We start from the raw sequence: 15,139 nt of genomic DNA, 5'->3' as shown, positions 1-15,139 counted from the left end.
CTGTGGGTTTTGATACTTTTAACTGAAAGGAAAAAAAGGATTATTTTAAATTTTGTATGCAAGCTGGAATAAAATTGAATATTTTTCTTGTCCCCATCCCTGACTGTTAGAATTGCCATACTGACTGTAGCTTAGGAAGTTATTTCTAGGTTTTTAGTCACTGAACTTGGCTAAAAATATTGATACCAAACCTTTTTTTTTTTTTTTTTCCTCTAGAAATTTAGTGCTGTAGCCATCCTTTTAGGGACAAGAGCAAAGCCCTCAGTATTTAATTTCTATCAATATTTTCCTTTTAAATTGCTGAAAACAGGATGTTCAAAACAGGACGAAAGTGTGTTCCAACAGTAAATGATAGTAAAATGTCCATTTTCTTTCATCTTCCCTATCTTTTCCTCCCCTCAAAGAGGACTTAAAATGTCTGAAATCCAGATTGTGGGATGCTGTCTCTTCTTATCAGGACTGAATGAAAGGCTGCTGGAGGTGGACTCACTGTTCTGGAGGGGTAGGAAAAAAAAAAGAAGTTCTTTCATGGTCCTGACCTCGGATTCTTTCTTAATTTTATCTAGCCCTGACCTGTTGGCTCTGCTCTGGCTCCTTTCAAGGCCTTCAGAGCTTCACAAACATGCAGCAGCTGAAAGAAACAATGACAGGGCTTTAGGGGGTTGCAATATTACACTCTCTTGTAACCTTGGCTAAGTAGCCTGTAAACAGATGCTTTCTCTGAAGCATTTGCCAGAAAGCCAAAATTTTGGCTGTGTGTGATATTGGCAAACACTTTCTAACACTTTTGGTTTAGGGACTCCTGATTTTTTTATTCAATATAAGCTTCAGCTGAATGAACAGTTACCCAGAGTATGTCTCGTGTGAGACATATATATATATAGAACCTGCTGTTAAAGGTTTTATACTTATCTTTAAATTTGCCTAGAACAGAAGAATTGTATGAAGACAAATTATCAAATCTGAATGGGATAAACTGATTTGAAGCTGGTGTTAATATGTAATCGGGACATTTGTATTTCTCTGTGTTCTTTTGAGAAGGGAGGATGGAATATGCATTGATTAGGATTTTTCATTGGCTGTGTTGTGTCATGCTGCTTTAGTCTTAAAGAGTTTTAATAATGCAATATAATATTGAAAATGGAATTTTTTGTTCCTGTGAATGCGGAAGTGACTTCATTTCTTAGTGATTTTTTCTAAAAGTTTGGTCTGTTGCAATCTTGGTAATTTAAGAATGAGGTAGCTGCATTATAAAGTGCTTTCACCAGCTGCAAAGTGATTAGAAGCACGTTTCTGTTTTTAGTTGTTTAACTGCAATAGGGGCATTTAATCTTTGATGCCTCCCGTTTTCCCCAGCTGTGTCCATGGGGAGTGCACGGGGACACCACCTGGCTGCCGTGGGGTACTCTACCAGATGGGAATGAACCTTCCTCTCTCTCCCCACGCCAACCTTTATCACTTGGGAAATGGCTTCAAAGCAGAGAACCTCGAGTTGCTTCTGCCTACCACTGTGTATATATTTTTACTAAACCATTTATTTTATCCCAGGCTTTGAAAACTAGGCTCTGAATGTTTAATCCTGTTTAACCAATAAATAGATGTGATTTGAACATACTAAAATCAAAAGTTGGAAAAGAAATGGGAGTATCTGATATGAATATTTCTGACTGACAGCTGTTTTGTAGTTGCAAGTTTTCCCCTTCTGAAAAGAGAACTGGAAGATTACATAAAAGCAAGGCTGATGGCAGGAGTAAAGAATCTGAATAATTTCAAGCTGGTGCAATAAAATGTAGATGTTCCAGTGAAGTGTAGAGCAACAGAACAGCTAATAAGTCAAGTCTGGATTCTTTGTGATATTTTTGCAGTTCCTCTGTTTCTCACATGCAGACAGATAAACAGCTGTGGTTTTTCCTCCATGCTGGGAAATGAAATGAGTTGTCACCAAACCGGGTTGGTGGTAAACTGTAGGACCAGGAACATCTGAGTGCACTGTAGTATTTTTCTTGAAGAATTTGTATCTGCTGTGATCTTTCTGTCTGCTTTCTGACAAGCTAAATATAATCCTGGAGATTATATCTCAGGGATGTAGAAAGACAGTAAAATACACCAATAAATCATGTCATCTGAATTCTTACTAAAATTCCGCTACTGTAATGTTTTATGTTTTTCCAATGTTACAGTCTATGTTTTATATTATAGTTCAGCTTAATTTTTTGCTCATACTTGCCGTATTAACTTTGCTGTAGTTTTACTCTGAGCTGCAGAACCCATTGTGCACTCACAAATGAAGACAAGGCTCCCCCATGTGTCTCTCTGCTGAAAGACCTACCACTCTTGGATCTGCAGGACTCACTGCAAATTTTTATGGAAGAGTGGATGACAGGATGTGGGATTCCAGAGGAATATCACCGGGGAGCAGTGACCTACCCCAAAAACTGCCATAGGAAGATGAGGCTGATCTGACATTAATTGCAAACCAGTGGGGTTTTTGGGGGGGGACAGTATCTATTTGATATTTGAAGTTAACCAAATAAGCCATAAACAGAAGACATAAGATACCTTTTCCTACTCTTCTTTTATAGGAGTATTGTTACCAGAAGCAAATTTATGCCTCTGATGGAACTGTTATTCATGTGCTCTTAATGCTGATAGGTTTGGTTACACAAAAGGGTGTGTGCAGCAGATCTCTTGAGCTGTGTGAAGCTACTCCAATTTATCACATCCACTCTGTGGTGTCTAAAGACCATCTCTGTTGTTCCAGAGGCACTCCTGTAATAAAATTTGTGAATGAGCTTTAGTGTGTTACTATCAGCATCACTGCCAACTCCCTAAATTGCACAGTGTAGATTTTTTGTCCTTTCCACCAGCTGATTTAAGTAATAACAATAAAAATGCCTATTGAAGACCTGTAAGTGCTGTGACAATCTTAAAACACATTTAATACCAATAGCATAAAACCCCCCAAATGATATTTTACAGAAATAAATTACTTTAAAAATTTCTTCCAGTTGGTAAATAGGCTACAGAATTGTTCCTGTTCACCTTAGGACTGGGAACAAGCCTTCAACTTCTACACAAATGCTGGCAATGGCACAGGAATTATTTGAGACAATTCAATGTTGCTGAAACAATTCAGTTATTCAGAGAAATTTTGCAAATGCAGAGATGAAGTCTTGATATGTTGTTTTTTTTTACTCAAGCTGAATTTATGTTGAGTGGGCTGAGTAAATCACTGCACTTGCTTTGTCTCTGAAGAGCAGGGATTTTCTGTGGAGAGATTGTGTTACTTCTGGGTCTGTTATGAGCAGGACTGTATCCTCCAAGCCTCCTGTGCGTGGATGGTACACACTGGTTTTGAGGCTGTCAGTCCCCAGGTGCCCATGCTATCCCCAGTCTTTTATCAATGATTATGTGTAAACTACTCCAGATACCTGTGGTGGTTAAAGATAAAGCTCCTGAGGGTTTGTTTTCTCTCTACGGATCTGTCTGGCTTTGAGTGTTGGATCCAACTAAAGAACTGTGAGATGGAAGTGTTTGTGCCAGGTGTGTAGTGGGATTGCCACTGAGGAGTAAATTATATCATCAGCATATATGAAATGTAAAATTGTAAAAAATATTCTAAACAAAGGTTGCTTCAGACAAAAAATATTTCCCATTACCTCATAAAACAAATCGTGAGCAAATAACTGCTGGAACTGAGGCAGGTCTTTGGCAGAGCTTTGGGTACTGTGTTTGGCACATGGTGAAAAAATTATCCATGTGGATCTGCATCTTGGTGGTGATTTGAACTGATCTTCCTGAGGTTGTGTGTGTACTCTGTGAAGCAAGTTTCACATCGATTTCTATTGCTGCTCAGCACACTGTCTTTAATTCTTTTCTGTTCTCCTTTTTAGATGACTGTAGCATTTAGGTTTTGCTAGGCCAGTACATAATGTACTCCTCCCTCCTCAGTTGCTATTTCAATTACAGAAACAGATGTTAACTTTACCTAGTGGTATCTCATTTACAGCTGATATGGGTAACTACAGCACAAAAGTGTGTCTATTTCAAAATAAATACTAAGAGATTTTATAAAGTGGCATTATTAGGAAGTTACTCTGCCACCTTCACAGAAACATTCAATCATTTTGTTCAGATGGTGTTGCTGGTGCAGTGGACTGCAGGGGGAGCCAACGATCTGATGGAACAACATCCTGTTCCTGGCGAGGAATGTCAGGACTTGGTGTTCCTGTTTATTTCCTGAGAGGTCACTTCAAGTCTCAGCTAAAAGGAGAAAGGGAGGAGCTTATTTTGAGAAGGGATAATATCATAATATCTTAGGGCAGGGAAAAAAGACATGAACAAGATCAGCACGGGTATATAACATCTCGAACCTTCTGAAATCTTAATTAAAAGAAATAGGTTCATGTTCATAGAAGAGGAGAATATCCTAGTACTTGCATCAGTACTGGGGTGAAGTTTAGCTCATATGAATCATAGCAAATTCCGCCACTGCAACTCATTGTGATGTGCAAGGGGTTGGTTGCAAAAGCAGTAGCAAGGGAGTAGCTGCAGGAAGCAGAGCAGCCACCCTGGTGCCTGCCTTGCCTCCTGTGGGTGCTCCACACCATCACCACTCAGAGAGCTCCAGGCCCTTCCTAACTCATTTCTCTGTAGCAATTTTCACTTGGATCAAGGGCAGCATATCATCAACAGAACAGAGAAGCAGCAAACTGAAATGGGCCACCCAAAGGTCTGGGCAGAGAAAGGCTATGGGGAGATCCTTCCAGCTTGGAATGGTGACCCTCCAGGAGTGCCAGAACCAGTTGTGAACAAACATCTGGAGGCAGAGTTTCCTAGTCAAAGCATTATTAACATTTCTGTTGTTTCACAGTTTATCTCCTTCACAGCCTGGAACCAAACATTTCCCCTTTCTTTGCTGGGTGCTGTCTTGCTGTTGCTTTGACTGCCCTGCTTCCTTGTGGCTTGTGTATCCAGAAACAAATTTGGTCTCTGTGGGCCTCCTGCTGTTTGTTTTAACAAATCTTTATTAAAGGTCTGAAAAACACTTCCAATATACTGACTTGGACTATTAAATCTAGCTCTGTAGCTGTGAAGGTGTGGCTTTGTTAAAGATAGAAATGTGGAATTTGTCCTATTCCATTGATTCTGTTACAAACCTTTACTGTAGGCTATTGTGAGACTGGGAGATGAACTGGGGAATTCAGAGTGCTGGAGCTAAGACAGGCTTCCAGGCATCCAGCCTGTCCCTCAGTCCACTGCTCGTAGCAAACAAGTTTTGAAACAAACTTTCAGGATCAACTTGTCTCACTAGCTGTGTAAGTCCAAGTATCCTTTTTTCTTAAAAAATATATATATATACTTGAGCTTAATTATTCCTTTGTTCTTTCTGCAGATCCTAGAAGAAAGTATCATGTAAGGCTACTGGCATCTAACAGTATGGAAGAAGGTTATCAGGCTGACCAAACAGTCAGCACTCCAGATGTGTCTGTAAGTGTTGTAGATACATGAAGAATTTATTGAGAGTTGAGGTGTTTCAGGATCCCAGCAGCTCTGTGTTTTTAACTTTTAAATAATCAATTAATTAAGTGTAAACAGAGAACAAGAAAGATCCTATCAGTGACAGATACTGCCTTAGTCATCCTGCAAATGAGACAGTGTCCTGTGTTCATGAAGCACACTGAAGAAACAAAACAGCCCAAGCACATTTCCTTCCCTTGCTGGACTGTATCTGTATCAGCTAACATGATGAATCCTGTATCTTAAGAGAGATTTCTCTCTTTTCCTTGTCTCTGCTGATGGTTTTGACTTCATTTTTGGTTTAACAAGTGGGATTGCAGAAATAATACAGGACATGTATTGGGTTAGGAGGGATCTCTAATAGCTTTCACTAGATTCCTGGGTCTGAATACCAGCTAGTGCGGGTTAGGGCAGGTTTGTGTCTGAACTGTGAGCTCAGACCTCTTAATGTAACCAGCATCTGTACACAGTGCAGTAAATCACTGCTGCTCCCATTTTGCTTTAATCAGCTGTCCGTGATCGCATGGTGCCACCGCCACCACCTCCTCACCACCTGTATGCCAAAGCCAACACCTCATCCTCCATCTACCTGCACTGGGGAAAGCCTGCCTTCACCTCTGCTCAGCTCATCAACTACACCGTGCGCTGCAACCCCGTGGGGCTGCAGAATGCCTCCCTGGTCCTCTACCTCCAAACGTGAGTGCAGCGCTGCTGGGCCTCTTGGATTGCCAGTTCCACATCCTTCCCGGTCACTTTCTACTCCTCCGCTCTCTTTTAGTTTCCTTTTATACCAACAACTTCTGTTTCCCTCAGAGAACTGTGTGTTTGCCCATTGGCTGCTAGTTCAGTTTCTTGGGTTTTTTTAAAGATAATTCATTAGAACAGCTTATTCTCTGCAGTGATCCTTGTGTGGATCATCAGGCTAGCTCTTGATTTTTTAATGTCTTTTTAGCTGTATAGGTTGAATTTAATTTTAACCTTTTTTTCAACTATACAAAAGACAATATTTATTTTATAGGTAGCTGTTCTGGCAAGATGAACTAGTCCAGTGTCTGATTTTAAGGCTGAAATGAGAACTTTTTGAAGGGTGAGCATTTCATGATGGGATTTCCATGTTCCTGGTGTGTTGTGTGACACCCTGCCAGGGGAAGCTGAGTAGGATTGCTTGCTCTTGCAGACAAGCAACATGTGAGAACAGGGAAGGGAGCCTGCCTGGGTTGCTGTTCAGCCTCTGACCAGCTGGTGTGAGAGTAGAACACTTTGCTCCTTGCTGGGGCACATGGGGCTGGTTAAGGAATCATGTGTGTAGCTCCCTCAAACTTCAGTTTACTCAAGCCTCAAATAAGAAAAATGCTGTCTTAAAGGATAACTAGTTTTCATCCTTATATTCATGGCTTTTCTTTTCCAAGAACACATCTGCTGCTGTATAACTCCCTGGCTTATTAACGCTTAGACACAGTATAATCACCATGTCAAGATCTTAGTGTGCAGGTGGAGCATAGGAATGAGTGCTGCTTTCTGTGATAGGATGAGGCTATTGCAAGCACTGGTTACTGCCCCTGCAGTACAGAAGATGAAATACTAAATGAGATTTAATAAAGCAATATCTGTAGAGTAAGACCATTTTAAATGACATTTAATCTAGATTGGGGTATTATCAATCCAGACTTAACCCTGGCATATACGAAAGATTTCCCTCTGCCCTAGAATCAAAGTAAAGTGAAATGTCTACAACTGACTTTGTGATCAAATTGTAAACTCAGTATTATAATTAACAGAATCAATTCTGCAATTAATAATTACTAAATATTGCTACCAGATGAGTGAAGAGCATTCATATTGATCCCCTAAACATGAGGTGTGGGGGCCATAAGTGGAAGGGGATGTTGCCCATATAGCCTCTCTGTGTGAACTGGGAGGCAGATCCAAGAGCCAATACCATGTGCCTTGTCAGCTGTGATGCAAGTGTGTTACTGCAGCTTGGAGCACAGTGTCCTATGGACGCGCGTGGGAAGAGCTGAGTTTGGGATACTGTGGTGATCAGCCAATAATATTGTTTGGCATCAGCTGTTCAGACAACATCTATAAAAACTTGAACTCACGTCAATTGACAGCAGCTATAACATCCTCCTGAGGGCTCCAGGGCTGGTACAATTGCATTTTCCAGGGAGGCAGCACAGATGTGCCACAGGTCTGGACTTGGATGGTTTGTCCTGTGTTGAACTGACAGTGGGAATCTGCTCATGTGACAGAGACATCTGAGTTGGGGATCTCTCAAGTCAACTGCTGCTGTTTAATGTATTTATTCCAGGTCAGAGACTCACATGTTAGTTCAAGGTCTTGAGCCATAAAAACCATGTATGAATTTGCAGTTTCGACTGCATGTGGACCAGCTCTCCAGTCTTGGAGTCCTGTAGTCTACCACACCTACCCCTCCCTGAAGGTAAGGAACCAGGAGAGAGACGCCGTGGTCTAAAAAGAACGTTCTGTAAACTAAATGGCCTGAAAAAGTGCTCATTAATTTAAGCTGTGTGTAGGAGAGGGAAATCCTTTCCTCTGAGACACTGATAATGCTCTTCTTGGTGGGAGATAGAAAAATGCTAGCAGGGAAATCCCTGGTTTTGGAGCTGTGAAATTCTTTTTCAAAATCCACCATAAATCAACATTGATTTTTGTATAAACTGTGATACTTTCACTACTGCCAGCCACTGAATAGAAATAACTTGAATAAGATTTTAAAATTTGTATGTACTGAAGAGGCGTGGCTGATTCATAGGCATTTATGAAAACATATTTTAACCCCATAAATTTTGGAAACTAAGAATATTACAGATCTACTGACTTAGCTGCTGGTTTGATTTAATGTTAACCTGGTAGGAGAAACTCCACACCTGCAGTTTCATGTTCTCACCCATCACTGTTTGGGAGGCTTCCGTGTCACAGGATAATGGAAGTGGGAGTTTGTCAGTAACTGTTTCTTTCTGGAGTTGAGGGAAAATACAAAATTGGTTTTTACAGAATCTAAGCTATTGACAGCTCAGAGTTAACAGGAGAGTGTCTCTGAGGAGCAGTATGTGTTTGTTTCAATGTGGTTTCTGGGATGGAGCAGTGGCCATTAGGACTGCACATCAGTTCCTTTCTGAGCATTTAATTGCATGTAAATTGGGTTAGCCTAATAGCATTGTGTTACTGTTCTCACAGCACCATCTGGCCCTCCAGTAGGAGTGAAGGTGACTTTGATAGAGGATAATACTGCTTTGGTTTCCTGGAAGCCACCTGACGGTCCTGAAAACAGTTGTTACACGGTACACCATCCTCTATGCATCCAGGAAGTCTTGGATTGCCGGGGAATGGCAAGTGCTGCACAGAGAAGGTAAACCAAAATCATGAACCTATAAGCTGGACAAACAGTGATGCTACTTAAAAGATGCTTGTTACTTTCAGCAACCTTGAACTACACCACTACTATGAATCATGAAGTAAATTCATATAAATGTTCACAATAAGTTCCAATTAGTTTAGAATTATTGCCATGGGGAGATGTATAAAAACAAGTTCATATTCAGTAGGTGAGGGGAGAAGGGGCTCTCTGTGTTACTTTGGAGCTCAGTGTGTGCATGTAAACTAAAATATCTTGTAAATCCAATTACACCCATCTTAGTTCTGTTGTAGCCATGATTGTGATGGTTTCATTTTGTAATGCACTCTTTCACACCTGAAGTCTCTGAGATGCCTTGCTCTCCAGAAGTAAGTGTTTAAGTGTGGCTGTGTGGGTTTATATGTTTCTGTTGATCACTGCCAATCCAGTTAGCTCAGTTTGCTTAATGAACTTTCTCCTACTCCCAGTAAATCACTCTGCAAATTCAATTTAACTCTCTGGCTCTGTTCTACTGCTGGAGCCCCAGCTAATCTCACAGTACCTTGGGTATGCTTATGTGAACTGCGTCACATCTCTGTGAGTATACGTAGAGACAGTATGAACTTTTGTAGGCACGTTTCTGAATAATACTGGGGTTTGAAGAGCTGAATCAAGCACAGATTTCTACTGTAGCCATAAAAAAAAGTAAAAGGCATTATTGTTCCTTTGATAGTCAAAATAGACAGAGGTAGTTCAGAACAGATAACTTTCTAATTATTTCTCTTTCTAACCAGAGGGGAAAGCTCAGAGTTACAGAGTAAAGTCATGTGCTTGAGTAGCCTATTTAAGAGGATTGCCCTGGAAGAGTTATTGTTTTGTTGTTCTGTTTTGTTACTTGGCTGGAAGCTTAGTTGTCAGCAGAGAGTGAGGCTCTAAATTTTCTGTGGAGACAATTCTAAAACTTAATGAATATGCTCTCACAGAGGGTAGTTCATTTCACCATCATGGAGAGTGAGCTGTTCTAGTTCAGAGCTGTTGTTCTTCGTGATGCTCCTGCAGAGAGGACAAAGGACCAACAGCCCCTCTGAAAGGTGGCAGTGCCACGTAGGTCTGCTGCAGCACAATGGTGTTTGTCAGGCTGGCCTCAAAGAGAAGGGGCAGCTGTCAAGGGTAACAGGAAAATGACTACTAAACTAAATTTGTGAAACTAGTCTCTGAAATATCAATCAGGTTTTCTACAGGGAAGATTGAGCCCATGGGTTTTCACTGTTAAAATTGTTCAATGAAACAGTAATTTAAAAAAAGTTGTCCAACTAAATTGTCGGAAGAACAGTGATATTGTTACATTAAAGGACAAACTGACTGTTAATTTTACTCAATAAAAAACCCAGCAGATTTAAATTCACGGAGAGAGCTTATATTGAAGACTAAATCTTGTCATTCTGTTGATGATACACTGTATTTGCTGCATGCAGCAAAGTGGCTGAATTGCTTTCAGATACATCGTTCAGCTCAGTCATGCCTGTGAAACTGAGCAGCAGCGTCTCTGATAGTATTTCACCAGAGATTTCGGATGACAGGATGGCAATAACAGTAAACATTTTCATGTATTCCCATACTGAAAGTGTTTGGAGGGAATGAGCAAATGGAGAGCTATAAATCTCACTTGTATTACTGTGCCCATCAATGTTGGAGCCACAATTTTTGCATTTTGACAGTTATATTAGGGTTTGAGGCATGGTGTGGAATTCAGGCATCTTGACACACTAGGACAATCTATTATGGTCGTTAGTTAAAGTATAGATGAAAAAGTCTGTGAAAGGGAATTAATATGTAGAGATAGAACTGGGCAAATACCATGATCAGTCCTGTGACAGTCCTTTCATAGGTAATTTGAAGTAGAAGCAGGGTTTGGGTTTTTTAATGCATTTACTCTTTTTAGATTAGTTAACCCTGTGCAATAAATAGCATTGTTTTGTCCTGATGCTAAACTTGTTCTGCAGATGATTTGTGAAATCATGACTCTATTCCATTCTCATACTCCCAGAGAAATCCCCTCAAATAATAAAAAATATTAAGTAACCCATCACGCTAAAAAACCACAAACCAACCTGCAACCTACAAAAGTCCTAGCATGGGCTTCAGTTTTATGCAGGAAATTTTCTCCCAACCCACCCCCTAATTGACCAAGCTTGTGTTAGGCCTGGCAAAACCAGCAAACAAAACTGCATTTTGGTGCTGATCCATGATGTGAGTTGTCTTCAGCCACCTCCCCTTCTTCCCTGGGTCTCTTCAAGTGGACCAGAAGTTACAGCCCTTGCACACCTGGTGTGCAGTAAATCAGTGCCAAGTGCTCTCTGGCTTTAGCCATGCAGCAGATTGGAAAGGAGCTGGTGGCAAAGAGCCTGTGATATTGAAATGTGACCTTTCACCCCTGCTGGTGCTAAATATTACAGCTCCTTTGGTTACAGATACCTCACATTTTACTTCAAATGCTTTCAGCTAATGGTTTTTTTTTTTATGGAAGAACTGAAATAGCTTTTGAAGTAGCTTCCTTTTTTGCCGAATGTATAATCTTTTCTGTCAACAAAATAACCTTATATTTTATACGCTCCCATGCTACTATAAATTTTGACTTCTCAAACCAATTAAAAAATTAATTTTTGACTTAAGTCTGAGAAAGTAAATGAAATATGTGAAAGTGATGAGATAGATTTAGTGCTGTAACTAAATTTAATTTTAATTTATTTAATTTTAGTGCTGTAACCAAATTTTATTTAAATTAAATGTCACTGTTAGGGAAATAAAAGCAGCATATTTCTATGGTAGCAAGAAACACAGGCATTTTAGAAATAAATTGGAATTCTAAGCAGTAGTTGCAGTCCCTGGGCAGGCAGAACTCTCATTGACTTTGATAGGAGTTTTGCCTGTCTAAGGACATGCTTGTGAATCCTATTTATGTTCTTAATCTTTTTTTTCTGCCTTCAGGGACTTAAGGAAATGAATCCCTAGCATACGAAAAAGACATTTTCTGCAATATTCTTAGTAGCACGGCTTAGATGCACAGTAATCAAGGAAGCCCACACAGGTCTAAATAAGATTTAATTTTATTTTTAAATCATGGTGTAAGGTACTCTTGCAGAGCTGTTCTGTTCATTTAACAAGACCTGAAATTTGACAACTGAATCTGGATCTTTTGTTATGTCAATTTTCATTCACATGTTCATGCTACAGGAGGTGGAGGAGAGGCACGTATGTTCCATATGAGAGAGGTTTAATGGTCTGGTTTCTCTGCCTGAGAGTCTGGTTAATGCTGGGTGCATCTCCTCACAGATGTGATCACACTGAAAGGCAGCTGTGCTAGATTTAGGGTTGGTGTGTCACAGCCAATACTTGAATCTTGGGTTGAGCTGTATTGGCACTTCACAGTGTCTGTGTTCAAATAGAATGGAAAGAAAGGAAAGAAGAGATGAGAAGGCAAGCCCAGTGTTATTCTGTAGCTTGTATACGCAGGGTAAAATGTCTCAAAGTGATCACAATCCTCAAGCAAGAATAGAGGTGCTATTGGGAAAGAAGTGTATGGTCCCAATGTCTGAATCTAATTCTTTTCCCAAAAGTTTGTCAAACTGGAACTGTTTATTGTGTCCTTTCATAGGAGCGATGACCATGGCTTTGCTGGAAAACCTTGTAGCAGGAAACATCTACTTGGTTAAAATAGCAGCCTCAATGAAGTGGGAGAAGGACCCTTCTCAAATGCAGTGGAATTTGCTGTGCTGCCAAAGGAGACATCAGAGTCTAACCAGAGACCTAAACGCTTGGATTCTGGAGATTCCACAAGTCAGTAGCAATGTTTTGATTACTAAAACATCGTCACAAGTACTGGGAGAAAAGATCCCTGTTTGTTTTAGCTGTAACCACTTTCTGGGTAAACCATTGTTTCACGTGTGACAGTCCTAACATTGTAGCATTTTCTTCTCCTAAATGAAACAGTGTTGGAATTTTTATCTCAATTCAACTCAGAACTAGTCTCATTTTCTTGCTCAGAAATGGAAAGTTGCCTTTCAAATGAGAATACATAACTGGTTTGAATTTTACGTCAGTAGCTTTGCAGCCAGTCTTCTAAGGCATTTCCTTTAATTCCTTTTTCTGGCTTTGAGATACAGTAGCACTGGTCTGTCCTTTTCCTCCCTCCCAGGACTGCACTGGCCAGACACTCCTCTGGTCTACAAGTTTTATTTTCAAAAGTATCAAATGTACCACAGAGAAGGACTGCAAATCTCGTTAGAAGGAAGCGTTTGTCTCTGTGGTTGTAACTGTAACCTTATTAATTTCCTGACAGGGAGCAGGGGTTAACTCTTGTTATTTACTGAGCCTTGCTATGTTCCTTTTTGATACAGCTTATTCTGACTATTACCATCTGGACCAGAAATCAATGACTGGCATTGTTGTTGGGGTTTGCATAGCCTTGACCTGCATCCTTATCTGCATCCTGATCTTAATTTATCGCAGTAAAGCCAGGTATGTTTTTGTTCTCACAGATGAGCCCTTTTTCAATGCACTCACTCTTGCATGTGCTTTCTCCTCCAAGAGTGCTAAGTTCTCTTCACCTGTTTCTACCAATGCTGGAAACAAAGCACTTTATTGACTCTTCCCACTCTACCTGAGCCCCTTCTCCAGTGAAAAGGAGGAAGAACCCACAGAGGGAGTCAGTGGTGGTGCTTTGACAGCCCAGTATGAGGCATGTTTCCAGCTGAACCCCTGTTTTGGGTTCAGATAAGCATGCTGCTGTTCATCACCTGCTCCTCCTGCTGAGCCCTCCACACCTGGTTTGCAAGGCTTTAACCCCCTGAGTGCTGCTGGACAAGAGGAACTCTGTCATAAAGGAGTTCCATGATGCACATTTAAAAGCAGATTATGACGCAGTTTCTTTGCAGTGGTGCAAGCCACAGTCTTTGTCTCCAGCAGCTAGAGGGTATAAACTGGCCCCAGTGATTCTTCCCAAAACTTTGGGATCAAAATAACATAAGTCACTTGAAATAATAAATTTCAAAACCCTCTGAAAGTGTTTTTCAGTAACAAAGGCTTTTTAGTTTACATGCAGGAAAAGATGGATTGGGAAACAGTCTCTGTGTCGTATGGTAGAAAGGTCTTAATGTCATTAGTGGTTACTTCCTCCAAGTAATATTACTAATCATGACAATTCCTGTCTGCACATAAGCTTGTAGCCTACTGTGTATGATTAACTGGAAGCAGATGTTATTTTTATCACAAGCAATAACATTTAAATTCCAAGTGAGTTAGGAGTATCATATAACAAAATGTAAATGCCAAGAATATACCAGGATTACTTGATTAATAATAGCTTTGAAGTTTATCCTTGATTGTTTTGTATTGTATTCCTGTGGGACAATTTTTATTCCTCCTTAACATTGTGTAGGAAAGCATCTGCTCCTAAGCCTGTGCAGCAAAGCACTGACCAGCTGTCACATACCAGCATCTCATTAGCCAGTCCTAATGAGGTGGAGAAGAATATTGAAGGAATTGCAGAGAATGAAGAATCCTTATTGCCAATGATAGTGGGAAACAGCTTCATTGATGCAAAGGTACTGTGAGTTTTATTAACTCCCAGGTCAGAAATCTTTCTTTAGAATTCATTGTTATAGCACCAGAGTCCTTATCAGAAATAAAATGTATATCCTAGAAACCTCCAGGAGGCTGTTTTACTAATGGGACTAGTGCAAAGTTGGCAATCCAGGCTCAAATTTTTTCAAGACTTATCTGAAAGTTCAGCTGGAGATCTGGTTGGAGTACATTTCTCTTTGACTGTACTCTGCAGATTGCAGAGTTTGGCCTTGGCACAGCATCCAAGGATAAAGGCTCCATAGACTCAGGGCTGGTGCCAGGAGATAAGTGAGAGTCCTTGTCAGCACCTAGCTCAGTCAGTGCTGTGCACAGTCCAGCCAACCATGGCACTAAGCAGGTGTAAAGAAAAGTATTATTTTTCCATGTATTTACTGGTAAGGCAGGTGTTGCAGTTTATAAACTCATATTCATTCAAATTATAAATGATGATGACAGGATGTAGCAGTGGATGTGCAGAACCTTCAGTCCAGGAGTCCAGTGTGACAACACCATAGTGGCCTTCCTTTCACATGCAGACATTGTGAGTTCAGGCTTGTTCTGTTCACACTGCAAACTTGAGTGCAGCTGCTCCCGAGGATATGTGTGAGAGCTGAGAAAGTGGAAATGGACCCAGCAGAG

The 15,139-nt window shown here is 40.5% G+C and overlaps 1 protein-coding gene across 1 annotated transcript in view; it reads left to right on the top strand.

The window, feature by feature from the left end:
• The window catches only part of PRTG (protogenin), a 73,531-nt gene that overhangs the window by 56,531 nt on the left and 1,861 nt on the right, over positions 1-15,139 (top strand). The window contains 11 exon segments of the mRNA XM_066328072.1: positions 5,396-5,494; positions 6,030-6,216; positions 7,832-7,920; positions 7,923-7,948; positions 7,951-7,963; positions 8,722-8,810; positions 8,812-8,893; positions 12,534-12,599; positions 12,602-12,715; positions 13,276-13,396; positions 14,316-14,481. Coding sequence (XP_066184169.1) covers positions 5,396-5,494; positions 6,030-6,216; positions 7,832-7,920; positions 7,923-7,948; positions 7,951-7,963; positions 8,722-8,810; positions 8,812-8,893; positions 12,534-12,599; positions 12,602-12,715; positions 13,276-13,396; positions 14,316-14,481 — 1,052 coding nt within the window.

The sequence above is a fragment of the Sylvia atricapilla genome, chromosome 13 (assembly GCF_009819655.1).
Source record: "Sylvia atricapilla isolate bSylAtr1 chromosome 13, bSylAtr1.pri, whole genome shotgun sequence".
NCBI classification, from domain to species: Eukaryota; Metazoa; Chordata; class Aves; order Passeriformes; family Sylviidae; genus Sylvia; species Sylvia atricapilla.
Note: the sequence above shows the minus strand (reverse complement) of the source record. Positions and strands in the feature narration are given on the sequence as shown.